The sequence below is a fragment of the Bemisia tabaci genome, chromosome 3 (assembly GCF_918797505.1).
Source record: "Bemisia tabaci chromosome 3, PGI_BMITA_v3".
NCBI lineage: Eukaryota > Metazoa > Arthropoda > Insecta > Hemiptera > Aleyrodidae > Bemisia > Bemisia tabaci.
The window spans coordinates 44,673,505-44,694,288 of record NC_092795.1 but is presented as its reverse complement, the minus strand read 5'-3'; the positions used below and the strand labels follow the sequence as shown (position 1 = coordinate 44,694,288).

The window sequence follows — 20,784 nt, the reverse complement described above, 5'->3', positions numbered from 1 at the left end:
GATGATCACGCAAGCATCAAAATCCAAGAAACTGCTCGTTCCTCTGCCTCCTCATGTTTTCTTCACAATTCATTTTGTTGTGTTCTCCTATGAGAAGTTATGCAATAAAATTTTGGTATTGGGTCAAGAAGCATGCACCAATCACAAATCTGAGGTCTTACGACAAAGATAAAGAGGAGCCGCATGTAGTTTCTGCATTTAAAAAAAAGTAAAAGTAAAGGAAAGGTTTTATCCCACACCCTTGGTTAATAATTTCATTCTTTTCCAGAACGCATGATTAGAAAAGTCTAGTCAATTCAATTTTAGGAAAAACTTTTAGCTGTGAAATGCCTTGAGAAGTTGGCAAGCAGGGCATTGCCTCTGTAGTTAGTAGTTGGTGGTCTAGAGAGGAGTCTCGCTATATTCGCAAAATTTTGAAGTGGAAAAACTCTCTCCTGAAAATCTTGCTGTACTTCAGAATACAAATTTTACAGCCCAATTAACAAAGCTGCAAGTAAAGTCTGGTCAGTAAATCTTCTGGCCCTGAGATTACCAATGCAGAGCTTATTTTGTAATGGAGCAATTTGATGGTCAGATGAGAAATTAAAAGTACATTTCAAACGAAATATGTATGTCCGTAAGACTTCTAGATTAAGAAGGAGTTACCTACAACTTTGCTAAATAATTAAACATGTCAAAAATGAGCTCATCTTTTCAATCAAGCACAATGAATAGCTCATGAAATAAAATGGACTTGTGTTACCTTTCATCTTTAACTCTGTACAATAGATGAGTCTCATTATTTGATTCTTTTAAACTCAATACACAAAATGGACTGGATTCAGATCAAGTCCAGTAATTCTTTATTATAAAGTTACTGAACCATCACCGCTAATACAAGAGTTCTTGCTTGAACTAGGAGTAAGAAGTTCAGATGATTTTTCATGTGTGGTAGAAACTCGCACATCTGACTGTAATCGATAAAATGATGATGATCTGTTCTGCTTGGGAAAAATAATAATTGTATGATAAGTTCTTGAATAAGACATTAATTTCTGCTTCCTCAAGTTTTATCAGTAGATACGAGTAGACTGAGGACTACGCATGGAATACCTAGAGAAATTCAGTGCTGGCTAAACTTCAATATTTCTTGATATGGTTTTCCTTATGGCCTCCTGAGCACGATGATCTTTTAAAATTGAATTATCCTGTGCCAATTTCAAGGAAAAGGGGGCCGAAGAGTAAATTTTTCGGACTTTTCACATGCAGTATGTCTAGTGAAAACTTGGCAACATCTTATTGGTGAACAAGTACATCTTTTGTTCCCTTGCGACTAGAAAAAGAAGACAGGCAAAAACAATGAAATTCCTCCGAAGGACAGTGCAGAGTCCTCATACTTGTAGCAACCATCCCACATGCCCATTGGAGAACGCGCGTAAAAAGGCTGAAAAAGTCAATTTTCAGTCCTGCTTTTCTTGAGATTTGCACATAGATAATTAGATCCTAAAAGCTTATTATGCTCAGGAGGTCGTAAGGAACATCATATCCAATCGGGAATTTCTTGGTATTCTGTGCATAGCTCTTTCTGGAGAAGAATAAAGTTTCGGACAAATTAAGTACTTATCAAAAATATGTATTAATTCTAAGAATGTACTATTAACATTTTGTAACAAACTGGTCAGATTACTTGACTGAACAAAACAATAAGTCAAAAACGAACTTAAAACTAAATGTACACTGGCAAACAAGAAAATTAGCATGTGATTTTAACAAAATGATTTTTGTGCTGAAGTTTCTTTTACATTTTTGCTGTCATTCTTCTTTACAGGCATATTTCTTTTTGAATTTTTCATAATTGGCTATGGTGGGGAGAATAATAAACAGGTAACCATTTTCTGTCGGTTCTTTCACCAGAAGATCTGGATTTGCTGTCAAATTCTCATTGACCTCTATCAATTTTCCTTGCACCAAAGCACGGACTTTGTACATAGTCTGATCTGCACAGTGAATCATACAAACGATGCATTTTTCCTGCAATGGTAGTTTCTGAGTTGTACTCTGTTTGAAATCAATTTTTGTTACTTCCTTGCCCTCTTGAACGATTGAGTGGTTTTTGGAAAGTGTCACAACGCAGATGCGGTTTGAGTGAAACAAAATACAATAATTATCATCGTCCATTTTGCAATAGCGGGGCTCAAAGTACTGTTCTGCAATGGATTGTTTTACAACTGGTCCCTCGAAGGAATCTTCGATGGGCGGGTAATGAAAGTCAAAAGTTTCATCATGACTACTGGCCATCTTCATAGATCCTTCGAGGTCAGGAGTGCATTTTTCTACAGATGCTAATTCCATCATTGCGAATGTTAACTTTTCTAAGCTGCTTTGGACTTTTCTTTGGCGTAATATTCTGATATGCGACGTCTTGTTTCTTCGTTTCTTTGCCTTGCCTTAATGTGGTTGGCTTCTGCTTTTAAAAGTCGCTAAAAAACAAACAAAAAATTATAAATGTATTTTCTTAAAAAAGACTTAACACATTTAAAAAAATTGTTGAAAACATTCCTGGTTTTAACTTGGAAAGGAAGAGTGCTTTTAGCGCCTTGTGGCATTGGTGGGGCACTGGCTAAAGTTACAAGTCATACTGTTGTATAAAAAGTTTTCCGTAAATAGCTGTAGAGAGTCCATATTTTTCGAAAATTATTCAATTGTAGGTAGTCAAAACATTTACAAATTTCACAGAATAGGCCCCAAAACATCAAATACACACACACACAGAAGTCTGAGCATGTTGATACCTCTCCAGGCGATAACACCGTTTTACATCATTAACAAGGTAAGTGAGAAATTTGTAGAGAATTTGAATGAAAAGGAAAAGGGGAAGATTGGATGAAAGAATAGAATCTATGAGTCATAAATTCCTCATTCCTTAGCAGCTTCAACTCACTTTCAAGAATTATAATACTCATGAGCAATGGCAAACTTCAGTGCTTTATGCAGCCATTTTTTATCTCACTCCTATAATTTTCAACAAGAATCAGAATGTTTTTGCACACACCTCTTTTTTGAAACAATTCTTCATCATACGGTAGGAGTCTTCACAATGTCCAAGCCACTTGATGAAGCCACTCTGAAACGAAAATAATAATTGTAAGTATCCAAGACAAAATATTTACTTCCGTGAAGGAGCTGACTGTAAACGTGGAAATTTTAGTGAAAATGAGGAATTTTGTTTACTTTTTGATTATTTAGAATCCCAAGCTACAGTCGGCTGATAAAGATAGGAGTCAAGGAACAGTTTCATAGCTGACCTTGCAGCTGGTCGGTTTTGGTTCTGTCAATTTGAAAAATGGGGGTGCTGCTCAGACATGGAGGGGTAGACATGACGATTTTTTATTTTTCTTTTGCTAACAGAGATGTCATACAGCATAATTTTGGCACAGAAAACGGTGCAACATAATTTTTTATAAACAGAAAAAAGTTGAACAGTCGATTTGTAGTTACATTGTAGATAAGTACCCACAGACGAGGACTGTAGTAGCTTCGGCGGTGATTCCTGAAACCCAATTCAAATGGTTCAATTTTTCATCTAACTTCTTCTCAGAGTCTAATGATTGGACAATTTTCCTTCTTAATTCACACAGTAAAAAATTTCATCTGATAAAGTTGGAAATAATTTGAATGAGAAGTTAAACCGTATGAATTGGGCATGACATTACAGCAAAGATAAAATCTTAATTTTTAATCTAATTAAGGAATTATTTTTAAGTTATGTGCTAAAATATCTGATTGGTCTATCATTGGGTACACCTTAAATAGATTGGAACCAGACCAAATTGATGGCGAAACTGCAGAGATGCGTATCTCGGTTCGCAGTGATGCACACTTCCGATCATACTTAATTTTCTGCGAGGAAAACTGGCGAATGTCTTTTTTTCAAAACTCCAGTGATTTTTCTTGTCTGTACAGAAAATATTCTGTGAAAATTTCAAGCCATGATGTTGATTTGGTTTCTTTCTAAGAAATGAAATAGTGGTGGAGATATCGAGACACTACAACCAAGATACACATTTTTGCAGTTTCAGGGTCGATAGCATTTCCATGAGAAATCAATTTCTGATAGAGCGGACGCATCTTATGTTGAGACAAAAGTCAAGTATTGTTTAGGTCACCACTCATCAGTGGTGCCATATGACTGCATGTATTAACCTATTGAGTGGTGCTGATTCGGAGGTAATCAGAGATTGACATTTGTCTCAACATACAATGCGTCCGCTCTAACTCCTCAGTGAAACAACTGACTAGGAGTACAAGTCTGGTTGACAGATAAAAAGAGATGAAATCAATTTGCTTACTTACTTCCTCAATACAAGTGAAATATGTTTTTGCAAATTCATTACATTCGTCCGTGTGGAGATGAGCCTGCGGAAAAGACATTTGGGTACCGTACACGTATGTTGAGATTTCCTAGCTGTACTGAAAGTGAAGAAAAGTTGAAGGATTACTTAAAGCTTCTAGAAGAATAAGGTAGAACATGTACAGTGAGAATTGAAGTGACATGTGGTTCTGGCACCAAATGGCATTTTAGCTCAGGACATTCTACACTTGGTTAGTAGCTGATTTTGCGAGGATCTCTTCTTAGGACAGCAGCAAACACGAGAGACACTAAAAACTATTAAACAACTAAAAATTGTGAGGCTGTGATATTTGCTAATGAGATTTACATGGCCATGAGTGATAAGTATTGGCCCAACCAAGAGGTAGAAGAGGACATTTACATAACCTATAAAGACTGTGATGTTGTGATGATGTTCGATGTTTTGATAAACAGTTCATTTTCTTGTTTCCGGTTCAACTCAATCCGACAGGAAACGGAAGTTCAATCGCAAGCAGTAGATAAGAGGCGCTGGAAACGGAATTATACAATTATACACATAAAATAAGTAAATTATTCACAATTAAGTGGCAAATTTTAAAAATAAAACTCCCAAACTTCGTGATTAGGAAAAACCGATTTTTCAGGAGATAACGAGAAAACTGTCTATATTCCTCATCCTGCAGTAGGCAGAGAGGAAATGCTTCTTGGAGATTGCAAGGGCATTGCATTGACCTATAATGCATCAGTATCCCACAATATTCCCATTTTCTTAGGAATGACGGCCGAAAAATCGAAATACGTGTATTTAGCATTTAGAACTGAGAATGTACGAGTGAGGGCAGGGTGCAGGGTCGGACTGGCTCGCATCTGAGGGCGTAGACCCTTAGCTGGTTAAAGGGGCGTAATGTGATATTTCCTGGTAGGGCATTCCTTACGTGGAGAGCGGTTCAGAAAAGTTTGGCAAATCAGCACAAGTTTACGCTATTTTCAGGTTCAAAGTTTATTGATCGCACGGAGTAAAAATTGCAAAATTGAACGTGAAGCACGTACAGCATTGAGAGCTCACGCTTCGCGTCATCGCGCCTTCAATTTTTCAGATGCAGCACGGACGTCCATCAAGTACGAATAGTTGTATCTCTGCGCCGTCGTAAACATACATCCTTTCCTTTCCCTCCTTCTTTTTCCATATTGTGTTGGTTTCCGTTTGTCTTATTCGTAATGGTGCTTCAAACACTACGTGAGGAATACAGCCGGAGGTAGGAGAGATGTCTTTAGGCCTTTTTTAAACGTTTCTCCCGAATCAGAGCGACGCTTCATTGACAGCATAAAGCAGAGCATTGAGAGCTCACGGTTCGTGTCATCGCGCCTTCAATTTTTCAGATGCAGCACGGACGTCCATCAAGTACGAATAGTTGTATCTCTGCGCCGTTGTCAACACGCATCCTTTCCCTCGCTTTATTTCCATATTGTGTTTGTTTGCGTTTGTCTTATTTGTAATGTTGCTTTAAACTAGAACAGAGCATTGCGAGTTTAGGACTCACGGCATCGCGTCTTACATTTTTCATATGCAATGAGGACATCCATCTTGCGCGAATAGTGTATCGCGTTTACATTTTAGAATTCTCTTATTTTTGAATTTAGAGATAAATTAAGGTTAAGTCTGCCTGAGCTATGCTATATATGTTCAAATCAATAGTCATTTGAAAAGGAGGAAATATGTTTAACGGTTTCTTAAGAGGCCTATGAAAGATGCGTATCTGTCTAAAAATCGAACTGACCATCGCTTCTAAGGGAGTTACACATAGCGAATGAAGGAGGGGATGATAAAGCGCCTATATGTCAAGAAGAAGGTGAAAATTTCACAGAAAATTGTTTACGCTTCAGAAAGTAGTTCTTGGACCTCTGTTCACCACTATCATGCGTTAAAGCACCTTTCTTTACTCCTAACTCTCTCTTCTTCCGTTCAATAAGAAATTTTTCTCACATATTCTCGGTTGTAATTTTTTTTTCTTCTTATTTTGCTATCTGTAAGAGGGGCGCGTTTTCAGCGCGCAAAGGGGGCGTATCTGCCAATGGCAGATTGGCCTTATGGCCAGTCCGAGCCTGAGTGAGGGCCAATACTACAACTCGAGATCGTTATGCGGTGTTTAAAAAACTCCGCTCCCATTTTATTTTCCTGGCGGGAAAAAAATCTGCATCGTTCCTCGGAAATTACACAGAATGGAGATGTTGCATGTGTGAGGAATTTGCGATTTGACTGTTGATTCTTATGTAAAAGTTCGCGAGAAACACGATGGTGCCACTGGTTTTCTCTGAAATCAACTCCCAAGCTCAAAAAAAAGCTCTCAAGTTGAGGCCAAAATGGAGGGGATATTCCACGCTATCCTGAGAGTCCACCTCTACATCAAGACAAACTCTCCATGCAAAGGATAGGGAGCAAATACATTAGCAGGGTTGCCGTGTTTTCAGTTTTAGAGTCCCCAAATAAAGTGGCAGCCCTATCAATGTATTTGCTCCCTATCCTCCAGGAAGGGGGACCAAATTATAAGGAACCAAGTAAAATCAAGTGAGGGCATTTGGGACATTTTGTTTTCTTGGAAATACAAATTGCCTTCAATTTACGAAGTATATAACCCGCATTGCACGGGCTCTTTCATCTGCAAACACCCCGGGCCCCTGAGAGCTAATCCGGCCCTGGTTCGAGGCCGCACAGTGGATGAATTCAGTTCTAAAAATTATGCGGGGTGGCTGACTCTCATAAGCTTTGATTCTTATTTGTCGCCATTTTTTTATTTATTTATTTTTATTTTAAAGAAAAATGAAGATGAAGATTCTCCAAATTTGCAGAGGTCGTGGATCCAACTGCGGGAACATTCGGAAAAAATTTTTGGAGGCAAAAAGTAGAAGTAGGATTTTGACGTAAAAAGAACGCTCCTGAAATCTGACGGTTCGGCTCTGAAGCATCCAGTTTGATACAACCGACGTATAACACCCCAATTTACGTTTGGTCTTATCTTATCTAATCGGAAAAGTCTACATTTCAGTGATAATTCCTGCTGCAAATTAACTTAAGGTAATTAGTGGAGCTGGAAGAATACATTAAGTATTTAATTGGCGGATCCAATTTTATGCACAGCACGTATGCGTATACTAATCAATATCACGTGAGGCTGCATAAACAGATTTGTTGTTCAACAAAAGGCTCTCAGTTTGAAATTGAAGTGTTTTGTCAAGAGGATATGATAAAATAATAATTTTGATTTATCTTCACCGAGAGTGCTAGGTGAAGGAGGTGAAATGAAACCTCTTGAATCAGTGCTGTCCCACCATCCAACTGGGACTATTGGGAGAAGAACAAAGTGCTCCTGGCCAAACCTCGCATCTTGCCGTCCGGATTATTCCGAATTTGTCAAAGGTGAATTGAAATTTTTTATTGATAATCTTCTTTTATTTTTTGAAATAAATCAGACAAGAACAGCCCTTTTGGTGGTAATTTTTGAGCTTGAAAAATAATTTAAAGGGCTGATTAAATTCTCGTAGACAATTTATGTCCGCCCGATGCTTCACAGTGCCAAAATTATTATATTTTTGACTGATTGTGAGACATTATAATTTTTATTATACCTATCTTTAGGACTGAAATGAAAAGTAAAAAAAAAAAAAAAAAATTGCGGAATTATTGTTGTGTTTTTTGACATTGAAGCTCTTTGGATTAATTGTGTATTATCATACATGTCTACATGTAGCCTTATAAGGAGTTGTTCTTCCTTTTATTGAGTACAAAATTAAAATATCTTCATCCAAAATAATTGAATCGCAGAAGATAGAAAAGCTTCAGAGCTTTTGCCTACACCTGTTGAATAGTTTTCTGGACAGCTACTAGATTTGCCTTCAACTGATAAGATAGACAATACAGAGTGTTTAGAAGCAGCAATAGTTGTATCGGCGAATTCAACGAACAGCGGCATGGCCATCGATGGTGAAAGTTGAAAACTTGTATTTGCGGAAAAGAAAAGCTTAATGAATATGTCTAGATTACTTCATTAATTAATTATTAGAGGAAGCGATGAGTTCATTTATGAGCTCTGTCATCTTCAACCAACTCAGTTCATTTGCCAAACATAAAACAACTTGTGTTCACATAGCGCAGTATTTCACTTTTTTAATACGTGAAACGGATCCACACCATCTCTTGAACAATTTACATAGTATTCTTCATTCAGAGAAAAAATCATGAAAATTTAAGAGAGACTGCGCTGAATAGTTTTCCGTTGAAATTATGAAGCATGACAGGAAGTTTGCGTCGCTAAAAATCGAGAAACGTCTCTGTCTCGTCTAATGATAAAGACCCTTGTTTTAATTTGTAAATTTTCTCTGTTCCTCGTCACTTTTCATTTCTCAAATAAAATTTCTAATGACAAATAAAAAAAGAGGAAGGAGTTGTTGGATGATACGAGCATTTCCAAACAATTGCGATAGAACACCAATTAATTGCGGTAGTGCCCAAATAAATGAGGTTACAAACCCAAACGTTGCGGTACTACCAAAATTAATTGGAAATGCCCATATCATTCGACAAATTGGGGTAGTACCACAATTTTAGGGGATAACCCCAAACAATTTTTCTTCCGTGGAGCAATAATTATGCCCTGAAAATGACGACGTCTGAATGAATCTTAATCTTACAGCCAGGAGCTTACACAGACGGCCGGCAACATGAGTACCCCCGAAAAACAGCCTCCACCTAGCTACCAATCCAGTGAAAAGGGTCGATTTCACTACAGCAAGAAATCAACCTACGCCCAGGTACTACTTACATAAATGACAAACTATCCTAAAATTTACACGATATTTGGTTCAACTCAAGAAGAACTGACTTATTTTCCAAGGAAGGACTTGGGTTAAGGACCATCTGAGACCAAACTGGAAAAAAAAGCACATTGGATCTAGAGTCCTGACTCTTAAAAACATTGACAAGAAAAAGTACTCTTGATTCAATCAGAATCTAGCTTAAATCAAGAACCAAGCCTCTTAATTTAAGCTATTTCGTTTTGTTTCAAGCAAAAATCTGATTCCATCAAGAGTATTTTTTCTTGTCAATGTTTTCAAGAGTCTGGACTCTAGATCCAATGTGTTTTTTTTTCCCAGTGCATTGATTCTTGCTTGAGGAGCATTTCGTCGCTCCTCTGACGTAATCTCTGGCGTATCTCTACTTTCACATGAGCCCCGGAAAACATAAGGTTGTACGGAGATCAGGGCTCACGTGGAGTTTGAGTTACGCCTCTACGACGGAGGAGCGATAATTTTAAGGGAAAAGCGATCAGACCGCAAAAAATTTAAACGTTTGACAGAGTCCAGAAAATGAACATTTCCCCAAAGAGGAAACGAGGATTACAACATGTGTCAAATGGGTCAGTTGCAGCAAATCTCTACGTTCAATATTTTCCAAGATATCGCGTTTGGAAAATTCGGCTTATGATGTCATTCACTGTGGAGATACTGCGGTGGGTGACGTCATAAACTGAATTTTTGAAAGCGCGATATCTCCATTAATATTAAACGTAAAGAGTTGCTGTTCGGACAGATCTTATTATTTTTAGCTAATCTACGAGAATCAAGCACCAAAACACGATTCTGTGACCATTGCAACTGGACCATTGATAATTCCAGAGTTTACAGTTAGGGTATCTAACTATGAAAGAAGGAGAAAAAAACACAGAGAAATGACCCGAACTGTAAGAAACAAGGTGGTGAAATGGTGATGGGTCCAAATCATTTCGCGTTGAAAACAAAGCCAAAAAGTTCCAAAAATTCCAATTGCAGTATAAAAGACGAAAGAAGTATGAAAGAAGTAAAGTATGCCACATTAAAATGCTCCAAAATTTCTGCCGTGTATCATGAGCCTCCAGGAAACTGCGGTAATTAAGATCATATACCATTACCCATTGAAAAATTAATCAACTGGTCAACTTGGAAACTACGCACCTGGCTCAGTATGCTCAAATATTTTCCAAGTGTTCTTTTTTTCCAAGGGAAACTAACCAACTTTATTCCTTGAAATTTTCTCAGAGTCCTTAAAGAGTGCAGAAAAATCATGTTTTTTTCCAAAATATTGCAAGAGTAGTTTTCCAAAATGATGTGTGGTATATTATGGACAATTTTTGAGGCACGTGGTTCCCAACTTTAGTTATTTAAATACGTACCGTTTTTGTGCGTCCTTTCCGCGTGTTTTTCACAACATATACGGGCATAATCATGGCTGCTCTTTTCAAAAGGTACTTGTGGCGTTGCTTCAAAACTGGTTGCTTCTGGATTTCGGTATGATGCTTGCCATGCCCGCTATCGTCTTGGGTTCTCTTCACAACCATCCGTCAGAAGAGCTCTGCTTGAACGATGCTCAAGCGTCGTGGTTCGGTGAGTCAAAAAATCGTTTAAACACATGAGCCCATAATCAACAATATTGTTCAAATGAAAAAGATCAATTTTAGAGGTTGAAGGGAAAATTTTCAATGGCATCCATGCAGGGCATCTTACACACATATCTATCTGCTCGAGAAAAAGAACCTCGATTTGTTTTTCCTCAGTATAACCAGCGAAACGTTAAAAAATCATAAAACATTGAAACCGCTGTCTTCATTACTGATGTGACCACAAAAAAGAGAAAATGAGGAAGACAAAGAAACCGGTGTTTTACTAAAGGGCTTTTCGATTCATGAAAATTCCTAATTTTATCGTTGCTTCGTGGAAATAACTGTTGGTGGTAGACGGCGGTAGCCACCCCGGCCGGCCCAATCCTCGAAAACTCCCTCTGAAAAAGTGAAGAGTTTCATCGAAAAAAAACAAGGATGAAATCTGACAGGAGGCTAAGACACAAGTTTATTTGTTTTTGAAAGGTCATATCCAACCAACCGATATAACCAACCAACTAACCGTTCTGCACATTTTCATCAAGAGCAGAAACCAGAAACTAGGGTCAAAGAAACAATAGTCAGGAGAGCTATCTATCTGGTCGATGAAACAAGATTCACTGGAAAAAAAAACACATTGGATCTAGAGTCCAGGCTCTTAAAAACATTGACAAGAAAAAATACTCTTGATTCAATCAGATTTAAGCTGAAATCAAGAACCAAGCCTCTTAATTTGAGCGGATTTCCTTTTGATTTAAGCAAAAATCTGATTGAATCAAGAGTATTTTTTCTTGTCAATGTTTTCAAGAGTCTGGACTCTAGATCCAATGTGTTTTTTTTTTCCAGTGTTATCAGGTCGATAAAACATGCCTTATAAATGAGAGCAGGAGACGTTATCCAGAAAAAAAAACGCAGTGTCCATGATGACTGAGCTCCCTCGCGTTAGGTCTAACTATAGTGCTGTTCCAAACTTGATTCCTCTTAAAAAGGAACAACAGTACTCGTAAAAAAAGAGTTTCCCTCCAACTATGAAGAGCTTCCTCTCAAACATACGCAACCTCTGTCTTTAGATAAGTGATTCTGAGCATCAAACTCAAGCAGCTCCTCAGCTCCTCTCCAGAGGCAAAGCGCGATAATCGACTATCGAAATCATTCCCATTTCAAGCAATGGTAAAGAATCGATTATTATGGTGTGCGTTGCAAACGCCCCGATAATCGATCTTTCTCCATAGGTTTGAATGGCTTATCAACCGATACATCGCAAAGCACGCCACGCTACTGCTCCTCTCGAGAAAGATTTACTATCCAGTTACGATCCGTTAGATATCAATAATGTTTTAAACCTTTTCTTTCTTACTTCATTTTTTTAAAACGAAGAAAACCGACTGATGACTCGGCACTGATGTGCTAAACACGTGAAAGTCTCCAGGTGTTTGTAGTATATGCTTACAAGAGGTTTCATCATCTTCATAGATACATATGTCTCTACCTGCGCATTACCTAGGCTAAATTTGAATCAGTTCAGCGACTTTCTATCAAAAGGAATTATGTCATCGCTCATAGATTATTTAGTCAAGTATACCCTCAAGTATCAGAGCAGTAGCCGCTTGAAAATTTTTCTGCTATGCAAGTGGTTTTTGTGGTAGCGTAGTAGCTACGTTTTTGTTGATTTTACAGACAAGTAGTTTCATCTTAAGGTGACAACAAACAACACGTGAACAAGAGGCTATTCGTAATGGACGCATATACGGGACTGTTTGCGACACCTCCCCCTTCCTCACTCCCTAATGCTCCCGCTTGGAACTATATCCACATCATAGGCACGTTTCAAAAGAAAGGGGATCTGAGTTTCCGTCACGTGGGTAGCTGAGATTAGACATTTTTGGAAGCATGAGAATTTGTAATAAGCTGCAAAGCTCATGGGGGCTGTATCTACATTCACCTTTCATTGAACCATTTAACAAAATTATTGCCAATCCTTTTAATTTAAGAGCATGTGCAATGTGAATGCTAGAAACCTGAACATCTGCTTGCTTTTTTCCCGTCCAGGAGCGAGCGGTTGAGTCTAGAGTCTAGATGCGTTCGCATCTCCAACCAGCCTGATTATCATTTTTTTCGGGTTTTCCTGGTTTTGTTATGAGAATTGTTCAGCAGCGACGGTAGATGGCGCGAGGATCACACTTTTGTGTCATGCCTCGGGTCATATCCAGGTCATATCCATGGCGGCGTTTTAATGTCGTCTTGGATTTTACGGGATGCTAGGTTGGGATCACTGGCGAGTATACTCTACTGATGAGGTTTACAAAGACCAAAACCGGTAGAGATTTGTCGGTGTGATCTCAACTGAATATTCCAATGCAAAATGCCTGAGTTGAACACTCTCCTCCCCCTCAGTCTAGTGCTGGTACTCATTAGAGCCAAAAAAAATTTGACTCTAATTATAACTTTTGGAACTTCTTGGCTTTGTTTTCCCCGCGAAATGATGTGGACCCAGCATCATTTCTCCACCTTGTTACATATAATTCGAGCCACTTCTTAGTGTTTTTTTTCTTTTCTCCCATTTTTAAAAAGCCATACACAGTTTCTCTAAAAAGTTTCCGCAAATTTAACTAAATGATCTCAAATAAGAGTATCGAAAATTTCGACGCGAAATTTTCTTCGTTCTATTTTCGTTTAATATAACAGGATACACATTTTCCCTTCAATTATGGTAAAAACTGGAGTAGAAAGTCAAGAATGCTGACACGCAAGCCTACAGCATTCCTACAGTCTTGTAGGTAGGCGCCAATATGCGTTTCACGCCAACTGACCGGCTGCACTGCGTTTGGCGTAATGCGAGAAGTATTCATGCAGTCTTGCAGGCGCTAATATGGGCTGTGCGCCGAGCGCACTGTTTGGCGCAATGCGTGAAGTACTCCTGAAGTCTTGCAGGTGCATACGTTTAACGCCGCCGCCGCACCGGTCGCACTGTGTTTGGCACGATTATTCGAACTCGCGTTAGAATAAGTGCTGCATCGAATAATATGGCTCAAAAGGCCCATGTTGTGTTGCGACGCCGTCATGAGAATTCCAACGTTGCCTCGATTTTCCCGATTAAACATGTTTTCCCTGAAAAGTTAAGAAAGTTCTTTTTACCCAGGACCATTATTCAATCTTTCCACTTCATTTATCATCAAAAAGTAAGACATCGATGACTTGTCAACAAACTAATCTAAACTCAAAGTTCAGCGTCAACCAGCTTCTCTGAGCTTCGTTCACTGACAACTGGACTGCATTTTGCAATTTGGAACTATAAATTCTGGCTCATATGAAAAAACACGTATATGCATAGGGAAACTAAGGCACATACGTTGTTTTTAAACCGGGCCTGAATTTATAGTTCCAAATTGCAAAATGCAATCCAGCTGTAAATGTTTGAATCCTAGCGATTTTATATCCACAAATATTTTTTGGTCCAATATTCGAATGCCTCTTTCTTTGTCTTGAAGGTAGTATCTTGTTCTTCTCTCACCCTCTGGGGAGCCTCTGCTCGGGGTTCTTCCAAGAGCAGTTCGGGCGGAAAGGCTCCATGATGCTGGTCAACATCCCGATCTTCATCGCGTGGATCACCCTCTACTTCGCCGAGTCGGTCTACGCCCTCTACTTCGTGGCGCTGACCATGGGCCTCGGCATCGGCTTCGACGAGGCGCCTCTCCACTCCTACATCGGCGAGATGGGCGAACCCCATCTTCGCGGCACTCTCTGCGCTCTCCTCTGTGCCGCCAGCTTCTTCGGCACGCTCGTCATGTACTTCATCGGGTACCTGGTTCCCTGGAGAACGGCCGCTTTAATCAGCAGTGCTGTTCCCATTATTACCGTTGTCTGCATGTCACAAGTGAGTAGAAAACGTGAAGCTCACAAAAATGTGATAAATATACATAGACGATAAAGCCAGAGTCCCCTTACAGAGAGATTTAAGACAATGCGGCTTATGGATGTCACACACGAGAATGAAAATCACACAAATCGGACGTTTTTGTAATCTTTGATCAACCCATTCCCGAATTCCTATCTCCGTTCCCTCTCATTCCATTTGTTCCATGCTGTACCCCCAATTCCCCCGATCATTCGAGTTTATAATCTTTGCAATTCGTGAAATGTAATCTTTATTCCCGTTCGTGACACTGTGATGACCTAAAATAACGAGAACTAATCAGAAATGGATTCGCATTGTCTTTGCTCTCAGTATATAGGGACTTTGGGTGAAACTACCGACTACTAGACTACGTGTCTTGTTTGCGGTGTTCAAAAATTTCCTCTCCGATTTTATATTTTTGAAGTAAAACAAATCAATATGAAATTGAAGTTATCATGGAGTTTTCTTTACACAGGGTGGAAAAATTACGGCTTTCTTTTAAGAATTAAAATTGAATAGTATTCCATTCAAAAAATAAAGTTTCACGGGAAGTCTGCAATGTCGCAAGCTGAGATACGTAGTCTGATAGTTTCACCGTCAAAGTAATTTAGTTTACTTTAGTTTTCAGGGAAAATCTAAAAAAGCCCGTCAAGATTTAAAGATTCAATGATGACGGGCATCTTGCTGCCTCTGAACGGCCGTCTCTTGTCGACTTGTTTAGGCATCTATTCCTTGGAAATTTGAATTCAAAATTGAACTTTTCAAAAAATGCGACTCAAAACGTTTTTGTTTAACTCACTGCAATTGATGTAAGACTACAAATGGGACGAAAATGAATGAATGTGGCAAAACTATCACTGGAAAAAAAAAAAAAAAAAAAACACATTGGATCTAGAGTCCAGACTCTTAAAAACATCGACAAGAAAAAAAACTCTCGATTCAATCGGATTTTTGCTTAAATCAAGAACCAAGCCTCTTAATTTGAGCGGATTTCCTTTCGATTTAAGCAAAAAACCTGATTGAATCAGAGTACTTTTTCTTGTCAATGTTTTCAAGAGTCTGGACTCTAGGTCCAATGTGTTTTTTTCCAGCGATTGCAAGCAACTATTACTGCTTTTAAGCAGCTTAAAGTGCCAACCTATGGTGTTGAAGGTGAACTGAGCTTGTGAGATCGCGGGGCGAAGTTGTTGGTACTATTTTGGTACAAAGACGATCAGTTTTCCCGACCGTTTTCTTTAATGTGTCCTGGGAGTGTTGCTCGGCAGCGACTGTCGATTGCGCAAGAATCTCACTTCGGTGGTATGCTTCGCAGTATACATAACGGTGTTTTTAAAAACCCTTTTTTATAAAGTTTGAGCCGTTGGTTTATCAACATGAAGTATCTTCTACAAAGTAAACAAAAAAAATGTTATTTTCAGATCCCAGAATCACCGACATGGCTCGTCATGCAAGGTCGCTTGAAGGACGCTCAAAAATCTCTGTGCTGGTTGCGGGGCTGGACTGAACCAGAGGTTATACGAGCCGAATTCGAGCAGCTGTGCAGTTACGCCAAAATTTCTCCCAATCCCGATCAAGAAAAAAACCCCGAAAAAGAAAAATACGAGTTGGTCCCGGGCAATGACAATGGTGAGTGAGCAGGTTCAAAAAAGTTTTATCGTATACTATGACCTCATGAATTTGCTATCTTTCCGTGATAAACTTTACATTTCAGAGGTAATTAGTTGAATTAATAAAGAAAAATCACTGCACAATAGGTAAAAATCTGTCAATTTCAAGCACTCAAATACAAGTATATCACAAATCTAAACGCGGAATCACACACTGAATGTGGCTTGAATGTGGAATTCAGCAATGAGGCTCAGGGACGATCGGATAATGTTGAACTACTCGAATAGATTTGATACAAATCTGGACGAGTATGACTGGAATGCGCGAAATTTCAGCTGTTGAGCGATAACTGTTGACTTCCAAATTCAGCGTGTGATTCCGGCATTAAAGGGTAAAACTGCTCAAATTTTTATCTGAGAAGGGATATTTTTGAATTTTCCTCGATGGGGAGGTCCTTCGAAACCCCCTCTCCCTCACCCTCTGAAGCATTCCCACCATAGCTCTCCATTCCACATAACCAAAAGGCTTCCCTTCGAGCTGTCTCTGGGTTCGCTTCCGTTTTTTGTAGTAGTCTGAACTGACTATAATTGATATATGAGAGTCTGGATCGATGACGTGTTTTGCATATACGACGGCATGAAAAGCTTCATGTTGTTTTGTATAATATTTCGTCTGAGTGTGAGCACTTAACGGCACTTCATCCTCTTCTGAAGAAGTATTTATGCACTTACTGAAGTGGTGCATCATGCGACGTGGAAGTTTTGAAAATGAATTTTGCGTTTGAAGCTTCCCATCTACTCTATAAACTAAAACATAGAATATGACCTTTTTAGCCATGGTAAATTTCCCTTAAAACAAATTGTCTACGCATCAGAAACCGTTACCTTCTCACTGCAATTCGGAGTTACGTATTTCACTGCAATTCGGAGTTACGTATTTCATTGCAATTTGGAGTTACGTAGGTATTTCACTGCTATTTGAAGTTATGTATACTGCCTTTTGCTTACTGAAACTTTGAGCGCACTGTTTGCATTACATAAGTCTGTTGTGCTTTTACGTTGAGGAGGGGTGCACTAAATAAACTTCCCTATAAGTTCCACTCCCCAAATCTATTTCACTTTCTCTACTTGTGAAATGTTTTTAGAATGGGCTTAAATTTTAAAGCAGTTATGAACCAGTGTGACAGAAATCCGACGGAAAGATTTGGCAATGAAAAAAATGATTCTGCTCTTTAAGCTCTGGCTAATCTGTATCTCATGTTGAATTATGTTTCAGAAAAAGTATCTCCTGAAGAAGAGAAGAAAGTTATTTAAAAACAAAATTCAAGGAACTAACTGACAAAAAGCTGCTACTTCCACTGCGGATGGTTTTTATTGTCTTCATATTCTGTCACGCGACACAACTGACGGCGATGAGACCTTACATGGTCGGTATTCTGGATGAATTTGGGTTTCCCGTTGACAGTAAACTAGTTTTGGTAAGAGGCTCTTTATAAGCTTTGTGAAACACATGTTAATGTCGAGAGCAAAAATGTTTATGGTAACAAAACACAGTAAAGATTTTTTTAAAGCCACTCTGAAAATTAGAGGTTTTTGGTGTCTCGTCCAAAATATTCACATATTCTAGCCGCGCTGGTCTGCCGGTCTGGTTCGTTGCGTTATTTTGACCTTTGTTTTTCAATTCAGCGTTCGAAACTCACAGGCGCCAACGCGCCAAAGGCGTCAAGAAATCGGTCATGGCGCCTAAAAATTAAGGCTCTGCGCCAACTTGGCCGCTAAAAATTGCCCCCCCCCCTCCCCCCTCTCCACAGAAAAAATCCTCATTTTTCTGTTTGATGATTTTTCGAAATTCCTCCCAGGTTACAGCTACTTGTTCTGTAACTAAAACATCTTGCATCTAACTGCCGTGATATGTAAGCAAAAAGTCAATTTGGCCCCTAAAAAATCTTCAATGGCCCCTAAAAATCGAGCTTATTGATGAGCCACGTGGCTCTTGAAACTCAAAGATGAGTTTCGAACACTATTTCACATGGAACATTTATATATTTGCAAGAAGGCCTCTTTAACTGTTTCTTCGTACGAATTCTCTCACAGATTGTGACTGGCGCTTCAGTCTTCGCGGGCACAACGATGAACATGCTTTTCCTGAGGAAGTTTGGTAAACGAAAGATGACGCTGACGTCGCAGGGAATGGCGGCTCTATGCATCCTCCTTCTGGGCGTCTACTGCTCATTCTACGATCGTACGAATCGAATCTTGAGCCTGGCCTGGATGCCTGTCGCTCTTATGCTACTCGCCAGTTTCTTCGGTGGTCTTAGCTTGGCCCTCCTCCCGTGGCAACTTCTCAGCGAGGTCTTCCCTCTAAAGTGAGTCTGCGGGTCCATCATTAAATCCTTATGGCCTGGTTACACGATCAAATTTCCGTCAAATTCCGATCAAAATGATGACCAAGATGGCGATCGAGAGTTATCTAGATTGATGAGTAAAATTAATTAAAACAGCGTGTTGATTGAAATAAGCATGAAATAAGCGCGGTTGTCAGAAAATCAGATGAAGGATGAGCCCCACAGCTCCATCATCTACCATCAAATTTTTGCAGGCCGCAGTTTGATGGTAGATGGTGCGCACCAGTTACCATTTGATCGGAAATTGATGGGAATTTGAGCGTGAAACCAGTACATTACAGAATGACCTTGATCGATAGATACCATTGCCAAGATAGGGATTTATCGATTGTGATCATTCCATAATGATTCAACAAAAGACCCGCTGGAAGTTATTGATTTCATTGCATAAACTCAAAATAATTCCCTTCGTATTTGAAGGGTATTAGCGGAAAAGGAGTGCAGAAACAATCAATCGAAAAAAATTGAGGTTTCACCCAATTTGCGGAATAATTGCCCAGGGGTGGGAAAATTGAACACGAAAGATCAGCTTTCCCCTTAAAATCAGAGTATATGGTTTATTAATAATACAAACAGATTTTATACTGCTGGAAGTGGGTTGTTTATGTAGGGAGCTAAAGTTGGTAGTTTAAAAAAAGAGTGGTGTATGCATGAGGGCCAGAGCGAATAACTCCGTACAGAAGTAAAATACACACTTCACTCATGGGAGCTATGAGGGCATAATCGGAGTATATCACTGGAGGGGAGGGGGCCCTTATGATCACAAGTAAATTCACTATACGGGTTCATTGAACTTCAAGTGATTTGAAGTGAATTTTATTCTAACGCACTGAATAGGACATACATGTATGAAGTATGAAGTAGAAGAAGTAATGGAATGAACACGCAACTCGGGAATTTCAATGGTGTGCACACGGAAAAAAAATAGGATGGTCGGCACTACCAGCATGCTGGTTGTGCCGACTATATCCTATTTTTTGCGTGTGTATATACTTTTCGACATTACATAAACGCGTTTCCCTCAAAATTATAAAAATGTCATTTATCTCTTCCAACCTCAAGATTATTCCCTTCAAGTGTGTAATCAATTAATTCCTCTAATAATTGACACATTCCATAATTGAGACTGAAAACCGTTAAAATCTTTACTCATGATTTCAGCCACACGTACTTCCACGTGGAGTTCATAAGTACTAGACATCTCGAACCAAAAGTGAATCCTAGCTATCGAAATCATATGAGGAGGTCTGTGGAATATCGACGAAAAAGAGATGGAACACCTACATAGCCAAAATTCATGATATTATTGTAATTTCTTGAAGCAGACGGATTTACCTACATTTCAAAGGCCGAGCAAAAGCAACATCCCTCAAATCGGAATTGAATGTAAAATAAGGCTATTAAAAATATCAGAATACATACGCTGCGAGAAGATAATTTATAACCATACACCCATGAAATTTAGATTAAATACTTGTCCCTGTGTTCTCATGAAAACCCAATTATTCACTGGGGAAAAAAAACACATCGGATCTAGAGTCTAGACTCTTGAAAACATTGACAAGAAAAAGGACTCTTGATTCAATCAGATTTAAGCTTAAATCAAAAGGAAATCCGCTCAAATTAAGAGGCTTGGTTCTTGATTTAAGCTTAAATCTGATTGAATCAAGAGTATTTTTTCTTGTCGATGTTTTTAAGAGTCTGAACTCAAGCTCCAATGTGTTTTTTTTCCAGTGTTTAGTCTCGTCCGCAATAACATGTACCTAAAAATGGCAGAGAGCTGAAAATTATCAATATTTCTACTTTTCTTGATATTATTATTTGTTTGAATTCTAGGGGTCGCGGAGCAGCAGGAGGCATATCAGCTGCATGGGCGTACTACGTGAGTTTTGCAATGTCAAAAACCTACTTGTACCTAGAGCACTGGATCAAGCTGAACGGAGTCTTCTTCTTCTATGGCGGGATTACACTTTGCGGTTTTTTGTACTTCTTGCGCAACCTCCCGGAGACAGAAGGAAAGTCTTTAGAGCAGATAGAGTCCTACTTCACTAAAAACTATGACAGAAGAGAAATGTTCTCCAAACCGAAGCGTAGTAAAAAAGTACCGTGTTCCGCATAA

At 39.0% G+C, this 20,784-nt stretch overlaps 3 protein-coding genes across 3 annotated transcripts; 2 read left to right on the top strand and 1 right to left on the bottom strand.

Moving 5' to 3' along the window:
- Positions 1 to 1,596: 1,596 nt before the first annotated feature.
- On the bottom strand, positions 1,597 to 4,766 carry LOC109030541 (protein Abitram). The gene is made up of 3 exons (XM_019041543.2): positions 4,333 to 4,766; positions 3,032 to 3,103; positions 1,597 to 2,459 (listed from the first exon to the last, which is right to left on the bottom strand). The coding sequence occupies exon 3, from the start codon at positions 2,332 to 2,334 to the stop codon at positions 1,792 to 1,794; it is 543 nt and encodes a 180-aa protein (XP_018897088.2). The 5' UTR covers positions 2,335 to 2,459; positions 3,032 to 3,103; positions 4,333 to 4,766; the 3' UTR covers positions 1,597 to 1,791.
- A 2,841-nt stretch (positions 4,767 to 7,607) lies between these two features.
- Positions 7,608 to 18,495, top strand: LOC109030509 (facilitated trehalose transporter Tret1). Its single transcript, XM_072298435.1, has 7 exons — positions 7,608 to 7,766; positions 9,040 to 9,157; positions 10,627 to 10,765; positions 14,247 to 14,632; positions 16,072 to 16,279; positions 17,537 to 17,738; positions 18,355 to 18,495. The coding sequence occupies exons 2-6, from the start codon at positions 9,068 to 9,070 to the stop codon at positions 17,572 to 17,574; spliced, it is 861 nt and encodes a 286-aa protein (XP_072154536.1). The 5' UTR covers positions 7,608 to 7,766; positions 9,040 to 9,067; the 3' UTR covers positions 17,575 to 17,738; positions 18,355 to 18,495.
- On the top strand, positions 17,673 to 20,784 carry LOC140224163 (facilitated trehalose transporter Tret1-like). Its single transcript, XM_072297598.1, has 3 exons — positions 17,673 to 17,738; positions 18,355 to 18,626; positions 20,502 to 20,784. The coding sequence occupies exons 1-3, from the start codon at positions 17,673 to 17,675 to the stop codon at positions 20,782 to 20,784; spliced, it is 621 nt and encodes a 206-aa protein (XP_072153699.1).